At 35.3% G+C, this 27,358-nt stretch overlaps 1 protein-coding gene across 1 annotated transcript; it reads left to right on the top strand.

The window, feature by feature from the left end:
• Window positions 1–26,702, top strand: Lactb (lactamase beta). Its single transcript, XM_053743347.1, is given in 19 exon segments — window positions 1–39; window positions 4,675–4,738; window positions 4,741–4,782; window positions 4,785–4,811; window positions 4,814–4,921; window positions 4,924–4,956; window positions 4,959–5,017; window positions 5,019–5,069; window positions 5,488–5,500; window positions 5,503–5,553; window positions 7,274–7,321; window positions 7,324–7,389; window positions 7,392–7,461; window positions 7,767–7,831; window positions 7,834–7,956; window positions 7,959–8,024; window positions 8,027–8,115; window positions 9,360–9,520; window positions 22,805–26,702. Coding segments are annotated over 19 exon segments (1,701 nt in total). The 3' UTR covers window positions 23,331–26,702.
• Window positions 26,703–27,358: the final 656 nt, after the last annotated feature.

Here is a 27,358-nt window from a genome sequence, read left to right as displayed (position 1 = left end):
ATGTGGAGATTGGAACCCTCTTATGGTGCTTGTGGGAAGGTAAGATGATGTAGCTGCTTTGGAATACAATCTGGCAGATTCTCAGAAGATTAAACATAGAGGTATGGAATAACCCTGCAATTCCACTCCTAGTTATGTTCCCAAGAGAAATGAAAACATACGTTCACACAAAAAATTGTATATGAATGTTAATAGCAGATTTATGTGTAATACCCTTAACCTGGAAGTAACCCAAATGTCAATTAGCAAGTACGCAGAAAACAAATTGTGTTATACCCATAATATGAAAATGTTACTCATCAGTGAAAGGAATGCACAATTGATATATGTATTAACAGCATTAACTTCAAAATAATAAAGGAATAGGATATGATTTAATATATTCTAGAAATACAAACTAATCTACAAAAACAGAAAACAGATCAATGGTTGCTTTGGGGAAGGTGAGTGGGAGCAATGAGAGAAGGAGGAAAGATTACAGAAGAGCAGTGGATATATTATTATTTTGATTGTGGTAAACAGTTTCACAGATATACAGATATCAAAACTTATCATGTTGTACCCTCAAATATATACACTGTTATATTTCAACTACATATCAATAAAGTATTTTAAATACATCATTAAAAAAATTATTTAAACACCACCTGTAATCATACCAAATTCCTATTCATCCGTGTTCTCGTGTCTTCATATGTTGTGTTTTTGCCAATGCAAATCAGAATGTCTTGCTTTTTCTTTTCTTATTTTTAAATTTTATTTGTTCTAATTAGTTGTATGTGACAGTGGAATGCATCTATACATTTTGATAGGTCATACATAAATAGAGTACAATCTCTATTTTTCAGATTATACATATTGCAGGATCACATTGGTCATGCAGTCATGCATGTACGTGAAGTAACAATGTCTGTTTTACTCTACTATCATTTCTTCCCCCATAACTTTTCTCCTCCCTTCACTTCCCTCTACCTAATATAAAGTAACTCAAGTCTTTTTGTACTTAATGTCATTTCAGTATTTCTTGAATTATTCCTCATCAACATTTCCTCAGGTTTTATTTTGTTATATATGAACTCTTATATTAAAGTATAATATACAGACTGTAAAGTACAGAAGTCATAAGTGTACAGCTCAATGAATTATCACAAAGTAAACATACCCATGAGAACTTGTTTTGAAAATAAGGCTGTTTCTCAAGGGCTATGTTTTGGACAGGAAAATTTGATGTAAACACAGATGGACATTAGTTAAAGTGCTAGTTTTATTCAGTAGCTACCTATAGTAGGGAAAGACCTGGGCTCCACTGGGTTGGGCAGAAGTGATTGGGTTCATTTTAGAGGAAGAAGGAAGAGTGAAGTAAGAACTTGAGTGGAGGCAGGGAAGTGAAAAATTATAAAAAAAGTAGTAAAGGTAGTGGGTCCTCATGAGATATATCTGGTTTACTAACTGGCCCTTACTGGAATTTGGCTCCTACTGTCCCACAGAGACTGAGTCAGAGACACTATCTTCAGAATCAGGACTTGAATTGGGATCTGCTCTAGGGTCTGGCCATTTGCTTGCTTGGCTTCCCTGGGAATCTGTACAAAGTGATTTAGGCAAGGTATTGTGTATTCCATATTGATTTCCAGAGGCGGGAAGGCCATAATCTCCTGTATCCTCCACTGTTTAACATGTCTGTACCACTGTCTTTTCAGTCCTGTGTCTTTCACAATGTCTTCAAATGGAGACAATATAGTTGATGGTGTTACATAGGATTTCAAAGCTGGGAGGTACTTTAAGCATTATCTAGCATGGTAGCTTTTGTGAGATGGGGCATTTAGAATGCACTGGCTACTTTTTGGCTTATCATAATGGAGACTGGGGGTACTGACATTGAGTAGAGGTGGACCCAGAATGATTTTGACAGTCCTGAAATCTGTGGGTCAGTTGCACTACAAAGATTCTCTCCTTGACCAAACTCTAGCTAGGCTCTTATGAGCCCTCTTCTTGAGTAGGCCTCAGCCTTGCCTATAAAGACTTGAATAAACACTGACGTTATTTCTCCTCATGTGCAAAATAGGCAATGCTAATAACATAATCTATCTTCAGAGTGTTATGAGGCGATATGAGATAATATATATAAAGTGTTCACAACTGTAACTGGCACAGAACATGCACTGTGAGAGTATGTGCTACTATATTGTCATTTGTTAGGAAAATGGGATTCACAAGGTAAATTTGCCCAAGTCATAAACAGATGAGGCAGACCAAAACAATGAAAAATATCCACTACACCTTGATTCAGTGATAAGGAGTATGACAAGTACAAACTATTTGTTTATGAAATGTCAATGTCCATAGGGCTCAGGAACAGATAATGCCTTATCTTTTTATTTATATAATCAAATCAAATACAAATGGAACTACTCCCCCCACATCAAAGTTAGCAAAAAAGCACCTATTAACCTTTCTGAGGGAAGGGTTTCATCTAATATTAAAATAAGAGCCTCCAGAAAAATGTGAGGTTTGAGTTACAAGCCATATGCTCTGTGAGGGTGCCTAGGTCTGTGTACAATACTTGAGGTGAGAATCTTCTCTGGAGGTTTAACCCCCCTTAGTGTCTGTCCTGAGCCTAGGGAGGATTTCACCAACTTTGGCAAAGCAAAGGTATTTGATGGTTCCTGCTGTATGCACACAGTCAGCAACGCCCCCTGAGGGTAGTCACACCAAGCTTTGCAGCTGTGTGGTCCAGACCCCAAATCCACACTCTTGAATCTGCAGCAACCATCAGTTTCCATGTACTCTCCCTTTCCTCACATCCGTCCCCTGAGAGTGTATACAGGCATGGGGTGGGGTGTAAAAAGAAGGAAAAGGAGGGGTGAAAGAAAGAAGGCAAACCTTCCCCACTGCACTACTCCTACTCAATTTCTTCCAGGACCTCTCACAACTTCAAGAGTACCCTGCTTAATTCCTGGAGAGAGAGAGAGAGTATTGACAGAGGAACAGGTCTAAATATCACTTTAAATTTACCCTGTTTGATAACTAGATATGACTAAAAAGGTATTTAGCATGTGTGAGGCACTGGGTTTGATTCTCAGCACAGCATATAAATAAATGATAAAATAAAAGTCCATCAACACAAGAATTTTTTTTTAAAAAAGGTATTAAAACAGATGGAACCATTACTGAAGTTCTCCTTTACCCCAGTTGGAGAAGGATTTGGCTAAGCAAAGGATGTAGCAGGTTATTGGAAAACACAAGACCTTCTGCATTTATACTTCAGGGGGTTGAGACCACTTGGGGATAATGAAAGTCCACAACTTCAGGACTCAGAGGCTGACTACCCTTTTGACAAAGAGGAAATCAAGTTCATTCCTTTATGGTAAACTCAATTCTGGAAACAACATTTTTTTTCTCAGTAGAATCTCATTTGTACCACACGTCTAACCCCAGAGTCGGGGCTTTGTCTTGTTAATAAAGGGGATTTTAAGCAGGGGATAGATTCATATTTGAATTTCAGAATAGTCATCCTGGTTCATAGTATATTTTCTTGTTTTTAAATTAAATGTCTTGTTTTGAGATAATTTTAGATTCACATGTAGTTCTAAGACATAAGACAATGAGATCCTATGGAGCCTTTACCCAGTTTCACCCATGGTAACATCTTGCCAACTGTCCAGTATCACAACCAGAATATTGATAATGGATAACATTTCTGTCATCACAAGGATCTCTGAAGTGGTTCTTTTAAAGCAATCCCCACTCTGGTCCTGCCCTTTCTACTTCTTAACCCAAGGCAACCACTAGAACACCTCATATATTCGATGTAGTGTGGCACTAGTTCTCCAAAAGTACGAGATTTTAAGAGAAACTTGGGCGAATGTAAGAAGATGAAATGAGACTTAAAGGGAGATTGCAAGAGAAAAGAAGAAGCCTGGACAGGTGGTGCATGCCTATAATTCCAGCAACTCCAGAGGCTGAGGCAGGAGGAGGCCAGCTTGGGCAATTTAGTGAGACCCTGTCACAAAATTTTAAAAAGAAAAAGGTGGTGTTGGTGGGGGAAGAGGGCACGTAGCTCAGTGTAGAGTGCACCCTGTGTTCAACTCCCATTACCAGAGAGAGAGAGATAGAGATAGAGAGAGAGAGAGAGAGAGAGAGAGAGAGAGAGAGAGAGAGAGAGAGAGAGATTTGCTGTCAGGTGCTATTCCTGAAGCTGAGGATGCAAAAGTAAGTCACAGTTTCGTAAGGAATCTAGCCACTTCAATGAAGCATTCAATTCCAGGTACCACAAGCAAGTTCAGTTATGCGAAGTGTTAAACATTATTAAGAAGTGTGCACACTGGGGTGGGAGGAGAAAGTGTGAAAGTGTGGGCGAGAACTCCCAAAGGATGGGAATTAGGAATATTTCTCTGAAGAGGTAACGTTTGATCTGAGGTGAGGAAAAGGGTAAAGAAAGCGAGAAAAAGTGAAAGAAGGAAGGAAGGAAGTGGGGGAGAGAAGGACATAGAGACAGAGACAGAGAAACAGAGAGAAAGGAGAGAAAGATGGAAAATACCCATAAAGAGAAGGAATGGAAGAATGGCTCGATGCGCTCGGCGCTCACGGCCGTCGGGCGTCGACTGCTAAGGTCTGCACAGGCCCGCCCCTGACTTTCCCTCCGGCCCTCCCCTTCCCGCGCCGCCCCCGGCCCAGCCTGCGCGAGCTCAGAAGCGGTCGGCCTCTCTAGAGACGCCATGGTACCGGCTCCTGTCAGCCGTAACGCGCGGGCTGCGACCCCCCGGGGCCGGACCTGGGGCTGTGGCTACGTGGGGCCCACCAGCGGGCTGGGCTGCGCCGCTCGGCCACGGCTGGGTCGGGGGCCTGGGGCTGGGACTGGGGTTGGCGCTTGGGGTGAAGCTGGCCGGTGGGCTGAGGGGCGCTGCCCCCGCTCAACCCCCGGCGGCCCCGACCCCGAGGCGTCGCCTCAGGCCGAGCCGCCCTGGAGCAGTCCCTCGCCCCGCGGTCTCAGCAGACCCCGGCGCCTCCCCACTCCCGGTGCTTTCGCCAGGGCCATTGAGAGCAGCCGGGACCTGCTGCACAGAATCAAGGTGCTGCGACTGGGGAGGGGGGAGCCGGCGGCCGGGGACACTTGCGCCCTATTCTCGGTTCACCCCGAAATGGGACCCCTCGGTGGTTGTATCTCCGGGCTGACCTGACCCACCCTGGGCGGTGGGGTGCCGGCTGTCGGCTTCCGAGAAACAGCTTCCCGTTTCCCGACCGCTACGTCGCGGTCAGAAGCTCTTGAGGGTTGCCCAACTCCGGCTGAGGTCACCTCCCGCCTTGGGGCTTGCCCCTTCGCTGCCAGTGTGCGGGCTCAGCGCACCCCTAGCGATTAGTTGCGGGGCAAGGCCAGAGCCCGGGTGGGCGGGACCCGTTGGGTGTGGCGGAGCCTCTGGGCGTCCTGGTGGTGTGCGAGGTTATCCCGCCGGTCTTTGAACTGTCAGGTTTCCCCTTCTTTGCTCCTAGGACGAGGTGGGCGCACGGGAATAGTGGTCGGAGTTTCTGTAGATGGAAAAGAAGTCTGGTCAGAAGGTGGCTCAGAAAAGTTGTATTTAGCGACTTGTTTTGTACCAGTTGGTGAATAAAATATTGGCAGTATAGTGGTTGGAGTGAATCCCATAAATTGCTTACTATTCAGTTTAAATAAAGTGATACATATTGTCGAGACAATGTTACAGAATAAATAATCAGGTGTTATTTTTTAATCACAGTAAGAATTAAAAGTGACTGTTGGGCTGGGGGTGTAGCTCAGTGGGAGAGCACATGCTTAGGCTCTGGGTTAATCCCCAAACCCAAAATGATAATTAAAATGGGACTAAATAAAGAAATTGGAGTCTTAAAAATGACTCGTTTCTAATCTCACTCTTCTCTCTAGGACTGGATTTATTGGCTTGAAAAAGGGTATATAGAACAATCCATTAACAATCCATTAAATATCCACTATTGCATATTTATAGATAGCCCTTATGGGTGGATAAAACTCCAGAATTTATGTAGTTTTCTTTATAAATTCAGTCACAATTAATGAGTTTTCTTTTTTGTAAAAGGCATTAATCTGGAATACTAGAAATACACTATTGGTCCTCCCTAATGAATGTATAGTTTAACTCTTAGCTGGGCAGACTGTTAACTACTTTCCAAATAAAAAGCCAGGAGCTTCCAGAGAGGCATTTCTATTTATTTTATGATACTTTCATCAAAACATTATAATGTGACTTCTCTAATGCACACAAATTGGTCCAGTAAGTCACCCTAGGTTTTTAGGAATCCTACTTTTTTTTAAAATGAAGGTTCAGATAAGAAAGTAGTAGTTTTAGAAGAAGTTGATCGGAGCAGTAGGGTTTTAGAAAGTTATTTTTTCTCCAAGTATACTTGATCAGTATACCTAATTATACATAATTAATTTATGAAAATTTAATAAATGCTAACTATGGGTGAGAGCTTGTTTTATGCAAATATTTTCAGCATAATACAGTTTTAAAAAGTCATTGTATTCCCTTTTCAGAATTCTGTTCCTCATATTTCTTTGATTTCCATGCATTCACTATGTGCAAAAGATGAAAACTAAATTTTTGTAGGAGATTTAAATAGTACATAGTTTTTCTTATGATTTGCAGCTGAATTAAATTGATAGCTGGATTTGCTTTTCAGGACATCTTTTCACATTCATTTTGATCGAATGCTATTTTGAGGATGTCAGTGGAAACTCAAAAATCAAGAATGATTACATCTGACGAATATTGATATTTTTCTTTTTTCTTAATTCTTTGGTACTAGGGATTGAACACAGGGGCTATTAACCACTGAGGTACATCCTTGTCCATTTTTGAGACAGGGTCCGCTAAGTTGCCAAGTCTGGCCTCAAAAGTGGGATCCTCCTGCATCAGCCTCTGGAGTTTCTGGGATTACAAGCATCGGTCATCATGCCCAGCTATAAAATGTTGTTCTTTAAAAATGTAATTTATTTAAAAAATGGAATAATCAAATTGTTACATAAGCTAAGAAAAAAATAGTATTTGAGTCAGATGAAAAATAAGGGTACACTTTCAGTTTAGTTATATGTTTTAAGTGTTAGGCTTGTTTTTGTCAGTGTTGCTAAGACTCATTCTTACATGTTCAGTTCTAAGTAACTATAAAAGTGGAATATCTTTTTCTTAAGAAAATACCAAGGTGTTTTAAAGATTTCATTTTCGAAGACTTGTTTGGCCATAAGCTTTATTAATAGAGACGTTTGGTTTTTCTTTACCCAAAGGTTTAGGTTATGCCGATGTTGAGAACCGTGTGCCATGTAAACCAGAGACAGTATGAGAATTGCCAGCATCAGCAAAAGCCTCACCATGGTTGCTCTGGCCAAACTGTGGGAAGCAGGAAACTGGATCTTGATGTTCCAGTACAGCATTATTTTCCTGAATTCCCAGAAAAAGAATTGAAGGTGAAAAGGTAGTGAAACTCACAGTTCAGTGTACTAATTGGGTAGTTAAATGGTTATGCTGGAATTTATGTTTGAAATGTTTCATAGATTCTTTGCTTTTGATTTCAGTTACTGTTACTGTATTAAGTTTTAATTCGTATGATAATCTGGTAGGTATTTTCTGACATTTGAGGATCAGGATCTATACATGACCGTTTTCCTGCAGGAGTTCAAAATGGAAACATAGTTAATCTGAGCCATTCATTCCTAGGCTGTTAACTTATTATCGTGCAGTTTAATATTATAATTGAATTTTCATGTTTTTTATAATTAGGTTTTCTGTCACAACAAGATTACTAATTTCCCATTTAAGTGGAATTCGTCATTATGAAAAGGACATGAAAAGGTGAAAGAAGAAAAAGCTTATAAAGCCTTGAAGATGATGAAAGGAACAAGGGCATCTGATCAAGAAAAAGAATTGAAAGAAAAAGGAAGCAAAAGTAATGAAAAGAATGACTTTGCTAAACTAAGATGGAACAGGATAATGAATCCAAATGTCGAAAACATGGCAAGAAAAAAAATGATTTTGAACAAGTGAATTATATTTGAAAGAAAAATTTGAAAATTCAATTGAATCCCTAAGATTATTTAAAAATGATCCTTTGTTCTTTAACCTGGTGAGTGTTCATTCCTTCTCTTAACAAAGTCATTATTATGAAGTGTTAAATTTTCAGGAAATCCAAAATGTGTATCATCCTGAGTGCATTCAGTGAGGCTGATAGTGATTGTATGCACCATTCCTGTTTTTTTGTTTATTTTTTAAAATTTTAAAAAATTTGTTCTTTTAGTTATACATGATAGTAGAATGGAAAGACAGTGCCTCTCTTTTTTTCAGTACTTCCTAACAAAACCTGGCATCCAGGCAGGTGATTAGTTAGGCCCCATGGAAGGCTCTGCAACCATTTAGAGGGAATCTCAGTATCAATGTTCATGGGAAATTTTGGAGAATGTTGGAATAATTGTCCCCCAAATAAAGCCTGGACCAAAGTAGAAAAGATAATGTGTTACTAATAGGAATATTTAAAATGTTGTGTATATAATATTTAGTTAAATTAAGTTGCTGGGTCCAGCGTGCCTATATCCCAACATCCTAGGAGCCTAAGGCAGGAGAATCACAAGTTCAAGGCCAACCTCAGCAACTTAGCAGACCCGTCTCAAAATATAATAATAAAAAAGGACTCAGTGACAAAGTGCTCCCTGATTCAATCCCCAGTACTGGGAAAAAAAAATAAGGTTTCTACCCATTTTAGCATGGATAATAAAATCTTAAATTACCAAAATACAAAGTAGTTATATATTTGAAAATTATAACGTTATATATTGAAATTTTATATATATATATACATATATACTGTATTTAAATTATACATATATAATGTGTATTTAATGTGTATTTGAAAGTTTTTATGCCTACATATATTTATTAAAATGAGAACTTGTATATCGTTTATACTTGAACAGTAGATAGTAGATGAATTGAGAACAAGACAGTTGACTGAAGGAATCAAATTTGTTTTTCTTCCCTTCCTATTGTGGTTGTCAGTTTGAATGATTTTTGTTTTGTTTTTGAGGTAGGATTCATTTGTTTGTTTCATTATCAGAGAAAGGAATAGAGTCATTGAAATTTTTAAGTACATACACTGATCATCATTTTACTCTTGTATTATAGTGAGATGCAATAAGCAGGGCTATTTATTACAAAGTTAATGAATTTGTTGATATATCATCTGTAAACTTTCTGTATGCTAAAGTAAAATATTCCAATTTAAAAGTATTCCTGTTTTTCAGTGGGAAAATATTTTACATATTTTTAATAATAATCAAGCATTTTCTTTTTTTTCCCCCATGCAATGATGTCTCAAGGTAGTCAGTTTTGTACTCAACTTTTGGCTATACCCTACTGGCAGCCATAGTAGAAAGAGCTTCAGGATATAAATATTTGGACTATATGCAGAAAATATTCCATGACTTGGATATGCTGACAACTGTGCAGGAAGAAAATGAGCCAGTGATTTACAATAGAGCAAGGTAAACAAATACCTTCTGGTGTGTCTAGCTATATATCGCATCTTAACACTGTGTTACCAATTAAAAGTCAAATTTTCCTGTTTCCATTCCAAAATCAATTTACCACATTTTGGGCACTTTGTACATGTTTCTTTTTTCTATTTATACAGAGAGGAAATAAAACATGTTTGTAAAGTGCCCCAAGACACTTAGATAAAAGATAGCAATAATAATGTAAGTACATAAATACTTAAATCAAAATTGCACCCTTCATGTGCATTTCTAATTTGCTCTTTTAATCGCCTCTTTTCTTATGTCTTATCTAATGATTTGTTTGTTTTCCTTTTATTATTTTTTGTTTTAACATTTATTTTGAGATAATTTTGTACTTACAGAAAAGTTGTGGCATAGTACAAACAATTCACATATATCCTTCACCCAATATCCCCGTATGTTATGATTTTACCACATTTGCATTATCTATGTATGCTATTTTTTTCTGGACCACTTGGAATAAGTTGCAGACATGGCATGTCATTACCTATAAATATTTAAATGTGTATTTTTAAAAAAACAAGGAAATTCAAGAATTTGATTCAGACTTTTTGCCAATTGTTCTAATAGTGTCTTTATAGCAGAAATGGAAAAAAAAAAAAGTTGTTTTTCTGGTCCAGGGATCAATACAGGATCCCACATTGCTTTAGTTGACATGTCTTTCAGAGGTCACATGATGTCAGTATGTCCCATTATTAGTGATGGTATCTTAATGGCTTTGTTGAGGTAGTGCCTGTCACATTTCTCCACTGTGAAGTTGCTGGTTTTTCCTTTGTTCAATTAACAAGTATATTTTGGGGAACTACTATGTAAAATTCCTAGTTCTCATCAAACTTTTTACTTGTTTTAACATCCATTTATGATTCATGTCTGGATCAGTTATGACAATAATGGTTGCTATTTTGGGTGGTGATTTTCTAATTCCATCATCATCCAACATTGAGTGGTGATTTTCTAATTTCATCATCATCTCAACATTTGTTAGTTTAGCATTATCTTTTAAGAAAGTACTTCCTCCTTATTTATTCATTTATGTACTTATTATTTATACCAGTATGCTCTCATGGATTATTATTTTAATCAATGAGCTGTGAATCTGTCACTCTTATTTAATATCTAGGTTTTGAAAATATTAAGCGTATGAAATATTAACAAAAATTTTTGTAAGGGTAAATAGTAGGTTGTTTATGTGTATATGTATTTTAATGAGGAATTTTATGTTTCAGTTTGTGTGTGTTAATAACTGACCATTAACAATGCTCTTCGGATTTGGATTATGTAGATCCCTGCTACTGTCATTAGTGAGAGTAATTAAGAGTTTGGTGTACTACAAAATACTAAGTGCTACCTAACTAAAATAATGGAACATTTTAAATATATCTAGGTTAAAGTACTTTTTTGTAATTAGACATCCTTAGGCACCTTTTAATTATAAGGATTAAGATTTGAAATGTTTAATCCTTAGTTCTTCCCAGTTTTATTTTACATCTTTTAGATATAAAATATCACGTTGGAAATACTTATGTAAATTTGAATTGAGTATTCAGACAAAATCCTAGGTAAATAGCTTAAGCAGTTTTTAATATAATTTATGGAGAAACTTTAGAACACTGACCTTGATGTATTAACTAGAATCCTTGGGAAAGAAAAATGTTATGATTTGGATAATTTCATATTTGACCATTTACCATTATAACACAAAAGGGTTGGTCAACTTTTAGCCTTTAATATTTTTAAAATTTAGCTTATGCTTTGTGTTAAGGGAGTTTTCCATCATTTAGGGTTTTAATACCAATTTATGTTATATAAAGTACCTGAAACACAACTATATGAAAGTTGCTAAAAAATTTAAGTGTTCTGTTGAGAACTGGCACACTTTGAAAACACTCATAGAAATATTTGAATTTTTAACCTATTTCATTAAATTATTTTTAAAAAGTTTATATTATTAAAGGAAAACTTTGAAACACTTCAGAAAATTTAAGAAGTTCAAATTGAACATAGTGTTAGCAAATTAAATAAAGATTTATTTTACCTCTTAAAATTATTTGGAGTCCTATTATTAGAGGAAAAATATATTTGAAATACAAATACTTGATAACTTTTCAAAAAAAATAGAATGAATGAAAGGACAATTATGTCAAATGTTAGGAAGAGGTAAATCAAAAGTTTACAAAATGATGAGTTGTATTATCTCATGATTATTTATGGTTAGAATTATTGAGTGTGCTAAGCATTTGTGTTCCTTACCAATTTTTTTTCTTTTCACTCCTTTTTCATACTGTATAATAGTTTGCAAACTAGACCTATGGCCAGTTGAGTTAAAGAATCAGTTTAGTGGGTTGGTATCAGCATATCTATTTTTCATAGAACAAGTAGAATAGAAAAATAATTATAAAATGTGTTGCAGGTATCAAGGGTAATATAAACTTTTAGGGAGAAGGACTGCTGCTGTAGGAAAATCATTAAGTACAATGGCTCGAAGAAAATAAAAGTTTCATTCTCTCATGCATCATTCCCAAGGTTAGCAGTTCATATTGGCAGATAGCTGCTCCACGCAAACTTATGAGAACCCAGATGATAGACTGGGTGCCATGGCACACACCAGTAATCTCAGTGGCTTGGGAGACTGAGGCAAGAAGATCACAAGTTCAAAGCCAGTTTCAGCAACTTAGCAAGACCCTGTCTCTAAATAAAATATTTTAAAAGGATTGGGGGTGTGGCTCAATGGTTAAGCACACCTGGATTCAATCCTCAGTTCCAAAAAAAAGAAACCCAGATACTTCCATCTTATTACTTCTTTCTCCGTGGTGTGTCCCCATCTGTATATACAAGCGAGATCCCAGACTCCCTAGAAAAAAACAAGAAAGTGAAGAGCAGTGAACTCAATGCCTTGATACCCGACTTGCAATTGCGAACTCTATTCACCTTCTGTTGGCAAAAAATTTACCTAATGGTCAAACTTAGTGACAGCTGTAACTCTATTACTAAGGATGGAGAGAAGAATCAATATTGTGAACAACCAGCCATCTGTGCCACTGTATTATTTTATAAAACTTCTGTTTCAGATGGGTGGCACATTCATGGTATGTGTGTTCATGTTTGAAAAAAGTTTGAAAGTTCTTCAGTGAAATATATCAAACTAAAATTTTATCCTAGTTTTTACAAAAGGGGCATTGGCAGAAAAATTTGAGACTAATTATTAATGAGTTTTACTGTTATGATGTTTTCTGTTGTCTGAATGTTAGAAAGACTACATATTTACCAAAAATCTATTAATTTACTTCACATATTCGTTAGTATATGCTTTCCACGTGGCTTAATGGTACTTTCTAAAGAAGCAGAAAAAATGGTAGTATTTTTTGGAGTTGTTTAAGCGTTTTTTTGTCCAGTCTCCACATTTATTTTGTTCAATCTTCTGTTGTATTCAGCAAAATTATCATTTTAAATGAACAGTTTAAATATGGATTAAATGTGCATTTCAGATCAGTCTATGACCTGAAAGAGATTTGGGAAACACAGAAGGAATTAGGTTAACAACAAGCAGTGAATTTTAATTTTTTTTAAAGGTCTGTGGTTCTTGACCACTTCAGACTCTGTGTGTCTGTTTAAAATAGTGCCACCTGATTACTATTTTTAGGTTTAGCATTATATTCTTTGGGGAAACATAAGGAAAAGGGACAAATATCAGCAGTTGTCAGTTGAATCTAAAAAAGATTCTCTAGTAAAGATAGCATAGATGCTTGAAGTTATTTTTATTTAGACCTAAAGATTTGAAAATGAATGTCTAGGTCTTTAAAATGACAGGACATTATGGGTCCTCATTGAACTTCATTCTAAATTGAAAATTAAGGCCGTATGAATTTACAGACTGCAGAGCAGCTGTCATTTGCTATTTCCTGATGAGTAACTTGCAAAAATCAAAATATGGTGTATGATGGTGAGTTAATGTCAGTTTAGCTCTTATTCCTTGAAAAAAGGCAGTGGCTTTCCATTTTTGGTGAGGAAGGTTCCTGTCAGCTCTGAGGTTGATTTGTTTTTTGGATTTTGATAGGACCCAGTAGTTCTTCAGTGGTAGTTGATTAATTTTAGTTAAATGTGTTCCTGAAATAAAATAGGTCACTAAAAAAAAAAAAAAAAAAAAAAAAAAAAAAAAAAAAAAAAAAAGGAAGGAAATGTTGCCTAAGAAAATGTTCTATCCATTTGCTGTGTTTTTATCTTGTTAGATACAGTATCAATTTAGGTCTGTAAAACTCTCTGATTCTTTTTAGGTAATAGTTGTTTTTAAAGAACTTAAAGATACTAACTTTTAAGGAGAGTTTTTGGTACATACCTTTGAAAAGATACCAAAAAAATCCTTAAAGTAAAATTTAGTAACTGCAATATGTTTCTGTTTATTTATTTTATGGTACCATTTTGTACAAAACAAATGTTTGCGTTTTGTTAGTCTACTGACTTCTTGGGCATAATAATAAATTGTTACCGATATCCTGACCAAAGCTTTTTAGAGTTATTTTCTCTCCAAAGTAAATATGTTCTTTATCAGTTCTCTTTAGTGTATGTGTATGTTTAAAATAGTTCCACTGATGTCCATCATCCTTTTAAAGTTTTTCCCAGAATCTTACCCCAGAATATTACTTAAGTTTCTGTGGCCAGAATTTTAACCATAGCCACAGGCCCCCACTTAGCTGTAAAGGAAGCAAGGGGATTTATTTTTAACTAGGAACATTATTGTCCTAATAAAATTAAGACTTTCTTAAATGAAAGAGTGGACCATAGATTCCATATAGGCACTAACTATAATGATTTGAAAAGCAAATATATTCTGTCTAGGCAAGTAAAGTAAATAAGATGGTAGCAGACATCTCCAAGGGAATAGATTGAATGTTCTTGCCACTGAAAGATACTCAGTTTATTGATAGGGAAATCCTTAGTCAATGCCTTAGCTTATTAAACCTTGTAGAATATTTTCTGTTTGACACAATGCTTGCAGCAGAAATCTCTAATTTTGTGCTAGAGATATAGCTCAATGAAAGCACTTCTCTGGTATACACAGGCCTAGATTTGATCTCCAGCACCACAAAAAGGAAAAAAAAAAAAAAAAAAAAAAAAAAAAAACCTCTGATTTTATAATTTGATAGACTAAAACCAAATAAATGAATGTTTTCTGAAGTGTTTACTGTATTTTTATAGTATTTATCTTCTATTTATTTATCCTTTATCTTCTATTTATTTTCTGATGTCTTCCAGAATTAAGCGTTATTCCTTCTCAGGCTCTTTTTTATTCCTTTTGCTGACAAATTCTCCACTAGTAGGTTCAATTTAATTATTAATACTAAATGTTAAAATGGGATTGGTTTTTGTAATGTGCATTTTTGTTGTGAGGTTTTTAAAAGTATTTAAGAAGCATTTTTTAAATAAAATTATTTTAAATTTCTAAGTTTGTAGATGTAGATTCCTGTGGTTATATAATGTCCTTATACAAAATATTTCTAAATAAGTAGGAGGAGGCTGTTTGTCATCTGGCATCACTCCATCAGTTATTTATTTACAAAGATGTCTCAATAACTTACCCAAGAATTTTGAGTAACTTATTCCATTCTTTTAAGTCAAAATTCCCTAGAAATATGAAATAGTAATATTTATAATTCCATTTTCATGAAAAATTACTAATTTGTTTTCTGTCCAAAGGAACCAAGAGATTTAGGTCTAGAATTTGCATATTTAAAGTTTAGATTTCTAGTGTAAAGGTCTAGAATTTTCTGTATTTTATATTTTAAGGAGGAATGACTGAGGAGTCCTCACTTCCAACTTTAATATTAGTGGAATGAAATTCTTTACTGTTAAAAATGCAAAGCTGATTATTAGCCAAAAATATTGGTATTTCTGGTTTATAGGCTTTGAGTTCACTCTAAGAAATATATCTCAGTGAGAAAATATATATATTATATAACTTCTTTTATATTTAATTTTACTCAATTGGCTGACTTTATAATTGTAACCAGAGTTGAAACTGAAAGTGATAGGGCCTAAAATATGTAAAATATGGGAGTGGCCATAGGAATTGAAAAAAGGCACAAGGGTAAAAAGAATTTAGCATCTTATTGAAAAGAAGAAATATGAAAGAAGGTTTGTAAGAGATTGTCATTTTAGGCATGTGAATTTTGAGAAATCCAACTATCAAATCAATGGTTCTCAAAAGAGCATATTGAGATTCCTTGTGGACTTTTTTTTTTTTTCAATAATCAGACACATACCTGTGACCACCTCCTTCCTAACTGCCAGTCCTCCTTCACCTAGTTTGTAACATTGACTCTCAGGGGACATAAAGGAATCTTAAAAGATGAAGGAGGAGTCATTTTTCAAACTTTATATGCCTACAACCCCTCCAAAGTTACAAAATTTTGAAAAGAAGGGTATAATTTTGGGAGGGAGAAGGCCCACAGGTGATTTTGATAAACATCATTCTTACCTTCCTCCCAAACTAAACTGGGGAATTATTAATAGTAGAATATCCACTTGTCAATTTGTAGCAGAGGTTGTGATACAGATGCAGATTTTCTCTGCAGAAGAGAAGACCTGGTATAACTGAACCCACTGGTTACTGAAAGAGTAGAGAATCTTAGGGTAGAGAGTACTCAGCAGAATGGACTAAGAGAGTGCCAGGAAGTGTGGGTCAGTGATGCTGGCAGGGGATAAGTCAGATGAGGACTGTAAAAAAGAAATGAGAAGATTCATGATAATCCATTAGACAGCTGTTATCAGTTCTGATTTTAAGGGGTTGAAGAATGAATGGACAGGATGCGTACATGAAGATAACAGGTATGGACTATTTATGTGGTTCGCAGTAAAGGAAGAGAGAGAAGAGACTGGCAACTGGAAGCTGTAGGAATACTTTTTCTTCCTTTTTTCTTCCTAGGAGGAAACTTGGGCATTTTGTAATCAAAAGTTCTTGGCATGGCACAGATCTGTCCCTTGTCCCACATCTACTCCTCAAGCATTACCTATTGTCACTTTTCCTCTCAAGTTTTCTGCCTCAGCCACACTGAACCACCTTGCTTCTAGGTGTGGCCTCTGAACTCACATTTCAGCCATGCTCATCCCTATTAGTGCTCACTATTCCTCACATCCATCTTTGAGTTATTTCACAACCTGTTACTCAGAAAGGAGTCTGGGAACCAGCAGAATGGATTTCATCTGGAAGTTTGTTAGAAATGCAGAATTTGTAGACCTGCTGAAGCAGAATCTTCACTTTAGAAAATTTTCCAGATGACTCATAGGGCTTTGAAATTTAAAAATTGCCCAAAAAGACTGTTAGCCCCTGGAACCCAGGCACTGTATGCTTTTACTTATCTATCCTGTACATTGCCAGGTGTCATTAAGAATTTGACCAACAATAATGTTTTGATTTTATCAATATGTTTAATGAGCACTGACTGTATGACCAGGTATGTTTGAGGTAGGGGAATCATCAAGGAATATGGTAGAAAGTTTCTACCCTTATGAAACTTACCTAACATGGGAAAAGATAGACAGATGTTTAAAGAAATAAGAATTTCAGATACTGACATAAGAAAAGTAAAATGGGCTAAGCACAGTGGTGCATGCCTATAATCCCAGTCACTCAGTGAGGCCGATGTAGGAAGATTGCAAGTTCAACACCAGGTTCCACAACTTAGCAAGAACTCATCTCAAAATAAAAAAGGTCTGGGGATGTAGCTCAGTGTCATACACCCTGGTTTCAATCTCCAGTACCAAAATAAATAGGGTGATGGGATATAAAGTTAATAGGCAGAATAATAGGGAATCAATTTTAAATATAGTTTTAGGCCATACCAGTTAAGTTGAGACAGAATGTTGCCTTTTGCTAGCTAGCCTTTTTGCAAATACAAAAATAAGTCTGGCATAAAAGAACAAGGTAAGGTGTTATCGGTGATGAGATCTAAGAGGTAAGCAGGTACTGAATCATGTTGGACAATGAGTCTCAATGCTGTAGACCCACCACCCCTTTAACTAATCTTTCACAACACCTCCTTTAATATACTGGAATGAAAATCATAGCTAATATGACACACCAGTGCTTTAACTGCACTATAAGGAAGAAATAGAATGAATGTGATTTATAATAAATATTTCAGTATGTTAGTTTACTCTGCCAACATTATAAGACATAATAAAGTCAGATGAAATTAATACATAAAAGTATTGTGAATGTGAACTGCAAATGCAGACTGATAAAGATGAAACTATTGCTGTTCCAATTTGTGTCCTTGGTGACCAACTCTGGATAAAGTTTTGAGCAAAACAGAGTACAATCTTTGATTTTCACAGTAGTTCTACATTGAAGAAAAATTAATGGTAACATGCAAAAAGTACTTTGTGTTTAAATATAACATGGAGAGGGGTTCTAGGGTCAACTAGTTATAAATACATTCTTTACTTACAGAATCTCCAGTGGGATAGTTGAAGGTCTTGCAGGATATGCAAGAATACATCATTTTTTGTGTGGGTCTTTTCCATACATCACAGAACATTTAGGATCTTGCAGCTCTGTGTAATAACTGCCATTAAAAGCCCTCTAGTAATTGTGACAGCTAAAATAATATCTCCAAAAAATTCCCTTAGGAACTTGGTACTACTGTTGAGGATCACTGAGTGTGTTATGTGCTGTGGTAAGAAGTTTGGATTTTATTCCTAATGCATTGTAACCACTGAAGAATTTCAAATATATGAAAAAAGGGTTGAGGGGAGGGAGCATAACCTCTAGCTTCTGACTGGACATAGGACTTCAAGGAAAGAAAATAACCTAAGAAATATAACTGACAGAGTAAGATTTTAGAGGCAAAACAAGGCAATCAAAGATTCAGGTAATAGAATTACTTTTAAAAACAATAGGAAAATGTCCTAAGTGACTGAAAAGAAGAAAGAATGGATGGTGTTGTAAATACGCTTGGAGATGAAGGTGAGAATTTCTGACTTTGGATGGTCTCAGTCTTCTCATTAAAACACTATATGGCAAATGGGGTAGTTTTCTTAATTTCTCTTTCAGTAGGTTCATTACTGATGTATAGGAACACATTTGATTTATGGGTATTAGTTATATATACTGCTACTTTGCTGAATTCATTTATTAGTTCTAGAAGTTTTTGATGCGGTTTTTTTGGATCTTCTGTATATAGAATCATAACATTGGCAAATAGTGATAGTTTGAGTTCTTTACTTTTTTGTATGCCTTTAATTTCTTTCTTCTAATTTCTCAGGCTAGAGTTTCAAGAACAACATTGAATAAAAGTGGTGAAAGAGAGCATCCTTGTCTCGTTCCAGTTTTTAAAGGGAATGCTTTCAATTTTCCTCCATTTAGAATTATGTTGGCCTTGGGTTTAGCATATATGGCTTTTACAATGTTGAGGTATGTTCGTACTATCCCTAGTTTTTCTAGTGTTTTGAACATGAAGGGGTGCTGCATTTTGTCAAAAGCTTTTTCTGCATCTATTGAGATGATCATATGATTCTTGTTTTTAGTTCTATTGATATGATGAGTTACGTTTATTGATTTCCGTATGTTGAACCAACCCTGCATCCCTGGGATGAACCCCACTTGATCATGGTGTACTATCTTTTTAAATATGTTTTTGTATGCAATTTTGCCAGGATTTATTGAGAATTTTTGCATATATGTTCTTCAGGAATATTGGTCTGAAATTTTCTTTCCTTGATGTGTTTTTGGTTTTGATATCAGGGTGATATTAACCTCATAGAATAAGTTTGGAAGCATTCCCTCCTTTTCTATTTCATGGAATAATTTGAGGAGTATTGGCGTTAATTCTTCTTTGAAGGTCTTGTAGAACTTAACTGAGAATCTGTCTGGTCCTGGGCTTTTCTTGGTTGGTAGGCTTTTGATGGCTTCTTCTCTTTTATTGCTTGAAATTGATCTGTTTAAATCATGTAAGACCTCCTGATTCAGTTTAGGTAGGTAATATGTCTCTAGAAATTTGTGGATGTCTTCAATATTTTCTATTTTATTGAAGTATAATTTTCAAAATAATTTCTAATTATCTTCTGTATTTCAGTTGTGTCCCTTGATGTATTTCCTTTTTCATCACATATTTTAATAATTTGGGTTTTCTCTCTTTTTCTCTTAGTGTGGCTAGGGGTTTATCAGTTTTATTGATTTTTTTTTTTTTTCAAAGAACCAACTTTCTGTTCTGTCATTTTTTCAGTTGTTTCTTTTGTTTCAATTTCATTGAATTCAGCTCTGATTTTAATTATTTCCTGTCTTCTGTTTTTGGTATTTATTTGTTCTTTTTCTAGGACTTTGAGATGTAATGTTAGGTCATTTATTTCTTCACTTTTTGTTCTTTTAATAAATGAGTTCAATGCAATAATAAACTTTCTTCTTAATATTGCCTTCATAGTATCCCAGATATTTTGGTGTGTTGTATCTGTATTCTCATTTACTTCTAAGTATTTTTTTTATTTTGTCCTTGATTTCTTCTATTATCCATTCATCATTCAATAGTGTATTATTTAGTCTCCATGTGTTAGAGTAGCTTCTATTTTTTATTTTATCATTGATTTCTAATTTCAGTCCATTATGATCTGATAGAATGCAGCGTATTATCTCCATTTTTTTTATATTTACCTAGAGTTGCTTTGCGGCATAAGATATGGTCTGTTTTAGAGAAGGATCCATGTGCTGCCAAGAAAAAAGTGTATTCACTCATCGATGGATGAAATATTCTGTTTATGTCTGTTAAGTCTAAATTATTGATTGTCTTATTTAGTTTTATAGTTTATTTATTTAGTTTTTGTTTGGACAATCTGTCCAGTAGTGGTGAAAGAGGTGTGTTAAAGTCCCCCAGTATTATTGTGTTGTGGTCTATTTGATTCTTAAAATTGAGAAGGGTTTGTTTGATGTACGTAGATGCTCCATTGTTTGGGGCATAGATATTTACAATCTTTATGTCTTGCTGATGTATAATTCCCTTCAGTAGAATGAAATGTCCTTCTTTGTCCCTTCTGATTAACTTTGGCATGAAGTCCACTTTATCTGATGTGAGGATGGAAACTCTGCTTGTTTACAAAATCCATATGAGTGATGTGTTTTCTCATCCTTTCACCCTCAATCTGTGGATGTCTTTGCCTATGAGGTGAGTCTCTAGGAGACAGCATATAATTGGGTCTTGTTTTTTAATCCAGTCTGCCAGTCTGTCTTTTGATTGAGTTTAGGTCATTAACATTCAAGGTTATTATTGAGATATAATTTGTATTCCCAGTCATTTTGGTTTATTTCTGGTTTTTAATTTGATTTAGTTTCTCCTTTGATTAACTATTCCTGGATGTAATTCCTCCCTTTTCTGGTATTCACTTTTTTTTACTTCATCCTCATGGAATATTTTGTTGAGAATGTTCTATAATATACTAACTACCTTTATGTATGATTTATCAAAATGCATAAGTGCATTCTACTGTCATGTATAATTACTTAGAACAAAAAAATTACAAAAAAAAACTACATAGTGATCTGCTGACTGGGATCAAAGCTGGGGTAGAGGATTATTAGTGGAAGAGATTGGGAATAGCTAGTATGAAGAATATATTAAGGGATAACCAGGAAAAGAATGAAAAAAATTTAATAACAGCAGTGAAGTCCCTTAGCAAGAGTATAAAATGTCAGATTTGTTATATGGATTTCTATAGCCTATCTTGGAAGATGGGTTACAAAGAAGGTGTTACCTAGTTTTTTTAGGATTGTTGGAGTTATGTGATATAAGGTCAGAATGAGGAACCTAAAGGTGCTAGTGACACCTTTAGTGACAACTACATTAATTAAAATGGCTGATGGTATACTGCAAGCTAGAACAGAAAAAGCAAGTAAAATCCATAGGGACTAAAACACCTGAGAAAATAGGGAAGAAGCAAGGGGAATATATGGAGTTTCAGTTGAAGATTGGAAGTTATAGTCAGAAGAAGATATTTCTGAGTTTGAGATGTTAGAAGTAATACAATTCCAAGTGATAGCTTCAAGTTGAGCAGTGCTCATGAATAGTGGCACTAAAAGAAGTTGCATACCAATAGAAGTGAGGCAGTCAGCAAACTCAAAATCTAAGAAAGGATTCTCAGGGTGAAGTTTAATTTTTTGTTCAGTTATTTTGTGATTTCATTTCATTTGCCCAATATTTATTGTACAGTTTCCTCTTATTGGAATATAAAACCTAATAAGGTTTGTATTTGTCTCTTTTCTTAATTCTTTATCATCAAAATAGTACCTGGTACATAGTAATTAAGTGCTCTGTCATTAATTGTTAATTCATGAATAATTAACAACTACCATTTATTTATTAAGTACCTTCTAGAAATATGCAAAGTACCTTAGACATATATTCCAAATTCTGTAAAGTAGGTGTTTTAAACCCCATTTTACAATGGACACTGAAGCAGAGAAGTAGCATAGAATAGGAATGGCAGATTGCCTGGGTTTGAATCCACTGTTGCCATTTATAAGCTGTGTGACTTTGTCATCTGTGAAATAGTCATTTATAACAGTATGTACCTTCTAACACTGTTATAAGAATAAAATAGTTCAAATTTATATACTTGTTAGAACAATGCCTGGCATATAGTAAAAACTGTATGAATATTTGTTAATCAAATAAAGTAAACATTCTAGTAAGGGTGAGAGTTGAGATTCAGACCAATGTTTGCTAACTCCAGCTTTTCCCACTATACCAAGAAAGTACCATGTAACATTATTATAAATCATATTTCTGTGGCATTTTTATTCAGGAAATCTGTTCATTCAAATATCAACCTTAGTTCCACACATCCCAATGTTCATACTTTTACTAATGAAATTCACTTGTGTCACATGATTTCAACATTAAGCCCAAGGACTAGGAATATCTACCAAATGGTAAGTATTGCTCCATATTCTTAGGGAAAATGTATTGTGTAATATTAATAAATATATTTTTGCAGGTATTAAAAGTCTAATATACTAAGCATGGGCAAACCAAATCAATAAAAAAAGTACTTTCTGTGCTTTAATTCACAAAGTAATTAGATTACCATACCCAGTTATCTATGTGTCATTAGTATCTGAATCATACTGGAAATTAGTGGTTAGTTTGTAGCTTAATATACAATCACTACATTGAAATACAATCTGTCTTGAATGAATTTTCTTATTATCCTGTGTAAAGTTAATAATAGATTATTAAATTTTTAATGACCCTTCTTATTTCATTTTAGATTTTATGTTTACAATAAAAAGAGACGTCTTATCAACACACCTTACGTGGATAACTCCTATAAGTGGGCTGGTGGTGGATTTCTATCTACAGTGGGTGACCTTCTGAAATTTGGGAATGCAATGCTGTATGGTTATCAAGTCGGGCTGTTTAAGAACTCAAATGAAAATCTTTTACCTGGATATCTCAAACCAGAAACAATGGTTATGATCTGGACACCAATCCCTAACACAGAGATGTCTTGGGATAAAGAGGGTAAATATGCAATGGCATGGGGTGTTGTGGAAAAGAAACAAACATATGGTTCTTGTAGGAAACAACGGCATTATGCTTCACATACTGGAGGTGCAGTGGGTGCCAGTAGTGTCCTGCTAGTCCTTCCTGAAGAACTGGATACAGAGGTCATAAATAACAAAGTTCCTCCACGAGGAATAATTGTTTCCATCATATGTAACATGCAATCTGTTGGCCTCAATAGCACTGCTTTAAAGATTGCCCTGGAATTTGATAAAGACAGATCAGAGTGATACCTTAATACCACAGGCGCAAAATGAGCTGTTCTGTTTTTTGAATCATTAAAATTCCAAAATATATGAGATTTTTAAGACTAAATTTGTAATAGACTTCAATGGAATGCAGAAAATTATGTACCTCTAATTGCTTAATTTTGTAATTGTCCTTTATTATAGAATTTGTTCTTTACACTCAGGGAAATAACTATAGTTTCTACTTTTTGAAAAAAGTGTTGACTCTTGAAATAAAATATTCTGATAAAAAGATGTACTTTTTGAATGTGTAATGAGAAAATCTCAGCAGGAGCCTCTGTATTTTACCTTTTAATATGACAGCTGAAACAAGATTATGAGAATTTGTATATCAGTTCTCTATTACATCTTAAAATAGCAAACATTTATCATCTCACAGTTTCTGAGGCTCAGGAATTAAGAAGTAATATTGTTGGGTCTTTTGCAGAGTCTCCAGCAAGGTTGCAGACAAGGTATTGTGGTTTTCTCAAGGGTTCTCTGAAACTAGAGGAAATACTTCCAAGAGTCAGTCCTGTGACTGATAAGTGGGATGAGGCCTCAGTTTTGTCACTACAAGGACCTCTCTGTAGGGCTGCTTGAGTATCTTAATGTCATGGCAGCTGGCTTCCCCCAGCAAATGACAGAGCGCATACATGAGCAAATGTGAGCACATCAGGCAAAAGTCAATATATTTTATAAGCTAGGCTTGGAAGTCACACCATCACATTTGCCATATTTTGGAGGTTACATGGGACCCAATACAATGTTGACCAGACTACATGAAGTATAAATACCATGAGTTGTAGGGATCATTGGGAGTCAGCTTGAATGTTGGCTGCCACAGTTTGATGTCTGGTCTCCATTCATTTATGTCATTCCCACATGCAAAATAAACTTATCTCCCAAGTAAATCTTCCAGGTTTCACCCCATGTTAGCAGCAGCATAGAGCCCAACATCTTATCATCTAAATCAGGTCTAAATGTGAATAAGTCTCCTTGGGAGTAGTTCTGGTATAGTTCCTTAAGTATAGTAATTCAAGTACAGTTCCTTTTGATATTAAGACCTGTAAACAAGACAAGTATTTGCTCTCCACAGGCATACCATATAATGGCACAACAGATGTATAGTTACTGCTATAGTCCCTCCTGTTCAAAAAGTTTTGAAAGGGAATCCATGGCAACCCCAAAAATCCTCTGGCAACTAAGTTGGCAGCTCCTTGATTAGTACTTAAGGCTTGATTCTTGACTGTTTTCTGGGCTCTTGGTTCAGCTGTTATTCTTCATTCATGTAAGGTAGCATGTGTTTCTAGCTGAATGGTATTTCTCAGCCTATTTCCTACTTGTTAAAGGTGGGAGGGCCAAAGGTCTCTTTATCTGCCCTTTCAGTCTAATTAGCAGTTTTTCTGCCAATATAATATTTTTAAAAGCGAGTATCCTGTTAATCTTACTGCAGTTTATGCCAGTAGACAAAATCTACCCAAAATCCCCTTCAAAATAAGCCTCTAATTTGGAATTACCTTGAGATCAGGTTTTCCTGGAAGTGTTCTAGATTTTTATCTTCACCTTAAAGCCATTTCTTAATTTAAGCATCATTTGTCATCTGAAGATAGAATTTTAAAAACCAATTATTTATTCCTTTTTATTCATTTATTTCCTTTGTCTTATCTCTTGCATGTTGGTATAAACAGCAAGAACCAAGGAGGCACATTCAACAGAGTCTGGAAATCCCCTTTAGATTACCCAGTTCACGAGAACTTTCTGTGCTACTGCAAGCAACAGTGTTGCTACACTTTCTGCTACTATACAACCAGAACTACCTTTCCTCTAATCTCTAATTAAAGATTTTCGTTACTTTCCTTAAGTTCACATCTGTAGCATCCTCAAAGCCTATATCAGTTTCTTCAAGGCTCTTCAGGTTTTCACTATCACTCTCTTTAAAGTCCTTCCAGCTTCCATCCACAGCTTTGTTCCAGATTCGCGTTATGCATATAGATGTGTGTGTGTGTGTGTGTGTGTGTGTGTATACAATTCAGATATAATGCACACTTATTACCACAAGACTCACCCTTTTAAAAATAGTGATTTTTAGTATATTCACAAGATTACCATTATCCAATTCCAGAATGTTTTCACCCAGAAAAGAGTTATACCTATGAGCATTTGCTCGCCATTCCTCTCTCCATCCAGCACCTAGTAACCAGCAACTTAGTATGTCTTTGTAGTTTTCAATTATGATTTGTATATATACAATATGTGGTCTTTTGTGTCCAAACTTTTTCATTTAGTATAGTGCAAATTATCTATTGCTGCATTAAAAAAAAGTACCCCAAAATTTAATATCCTCTCATGGTCTCTGTGTTTTAGAGGTTTGGAAGCAGCTTAACTGGGTGGTCCAGCTCAGTCTCATAAGGTTGCAGACAAAATGTCGACAGGGTTTCAGTCAACTGAAAACTTGACTGAAACTGGAGCATCTGATTTTAAAGTGGCTCACTCACAAGGCTATGGGCAAGAGGCCTCTCTTACTGGGTTTTGGCAAGAGGTGTCAGTTTCTCGTCACTTGGGCTTCTCCATAGCTTCTCTTAACTGTAGTATGGCTTCCCTCAAAGTGAATGAAGAAAGAACCAGGCAAAAGCCAGTGTTTTTATAATCTAGCCTTGGAAGTCATTTTATTCAGAGATCAACCCTGACTTACTGTGGGAGAGAACTGTACAAAGACATGAACACCAGAAGCTGCAAATCACTGGGAGCCATCTAGGACTGGCTCCTCAGATGACTTATTATAGTGTTGACATTGGAATATTTTGTTGTCACAGCATAGATGAATCCTAGTGATTACCACTATACAACTAAAGTCAGGAAAACTCAAAAAGAAGTCAAAGTTCTGCACACTCTAATTAGTACGTTTCACAAGTTCTGAGCCCTAAGTTCTTCACTTTCAGAAGTGAATTTCCAGGTTGGTTTAAGTGTAAAGAGTGTCTCACTGTATCAGACCCATTTCATCTCCTTATTTCTCCTGATTTCTGTCTCGTATTACTGTTTGCCAAATTATTCAATCAATGTCCTCCTTGAAAAACATAAAAGTCACACCTTCCCTTAAAGCTACTTTAAAATTTAAATATGCATTATTGTCACTAAAAATCAAAATAATTGTTTAAAAGGTTTCTGATATTGATATAGCTTATTGTGTGGTTGAGCCTTTGCATATAAACCATATAGTAGTTACTTTTAAGTTTTTTTAGAATTCTTGTTGAAGCTCTAAGAGATATGAACCTTCTCAGAAAATGAGGCAATATATAAATATCAAGGGCTCACAATATATAAATATCAAGATCCCAAATTTATAATTTCTCTTAGATGTTTTTGCCACAATAACTTATATTCTTAATGCTATTAGAAACAGCATTAATAAATTTTCATTGTCCACAAAATGATCTCTCTGGCATGACTCATCCTTACTATTAGGTAAAAAAATAACTGAAGTTTCTTGTGTTTTTTGTTCTTTTTGTTGAAACTTACAACTTATCAAGGTGATCATTGGCTACAAATGATTTGCTTTATTTTTCTTCTATTAAGCTGAACTTTTGTGAAACTTAAAAAAAAAAAAAAAGACACAAAAAGCTTCACATAAGACAAATACCCAGAACTTAAAAATGTTAACATTCAGTCAAATTCATCTTTTTAAAATAACAATAAATAAGGTGAGATTCCTTTAACCATCACTCCTTCTGCCTAACAAACAACTCTCATCAGGTATTGGTGTATATCCACTTCATTGATACTTTCACATGTATCCATATCTAATATGTAGTATTAACTTTTGTTATTTTTATTCATCCAAATAGTAGCATACTATACATGTTTTCTACATTCCTTTAATTTACATTGTTTTTGTGATCTGGTCAAGTGGAGACACATGAATCCAGTTTGTTAACTGCTACAAAACATTACATCACTATTGCATTGCACTATCCATTCTCTTATTGAGAGGTGTTTTTACTACTACAATATAAGAAACATCCTTTTCTTGGGTT

The sequence above is a fragment of the Sciurus carolinensis genome, chromosome 2, assembly GCF_902686445.1.
Source record: "Sciurus carolinensis chromosome 2, mSciCar1.2, whole genome shotgun sequence".
NCBI lineage: Eukaryota > Metazoa > Chordata > Mammalia > Rodentia > Sciuridae > Sciurus > Sciurus carolinensis.
Note: the sequence above shows the minus strand (reverse complement) of the source record. Positions and strands in the feature narration are given on the sequence as shown.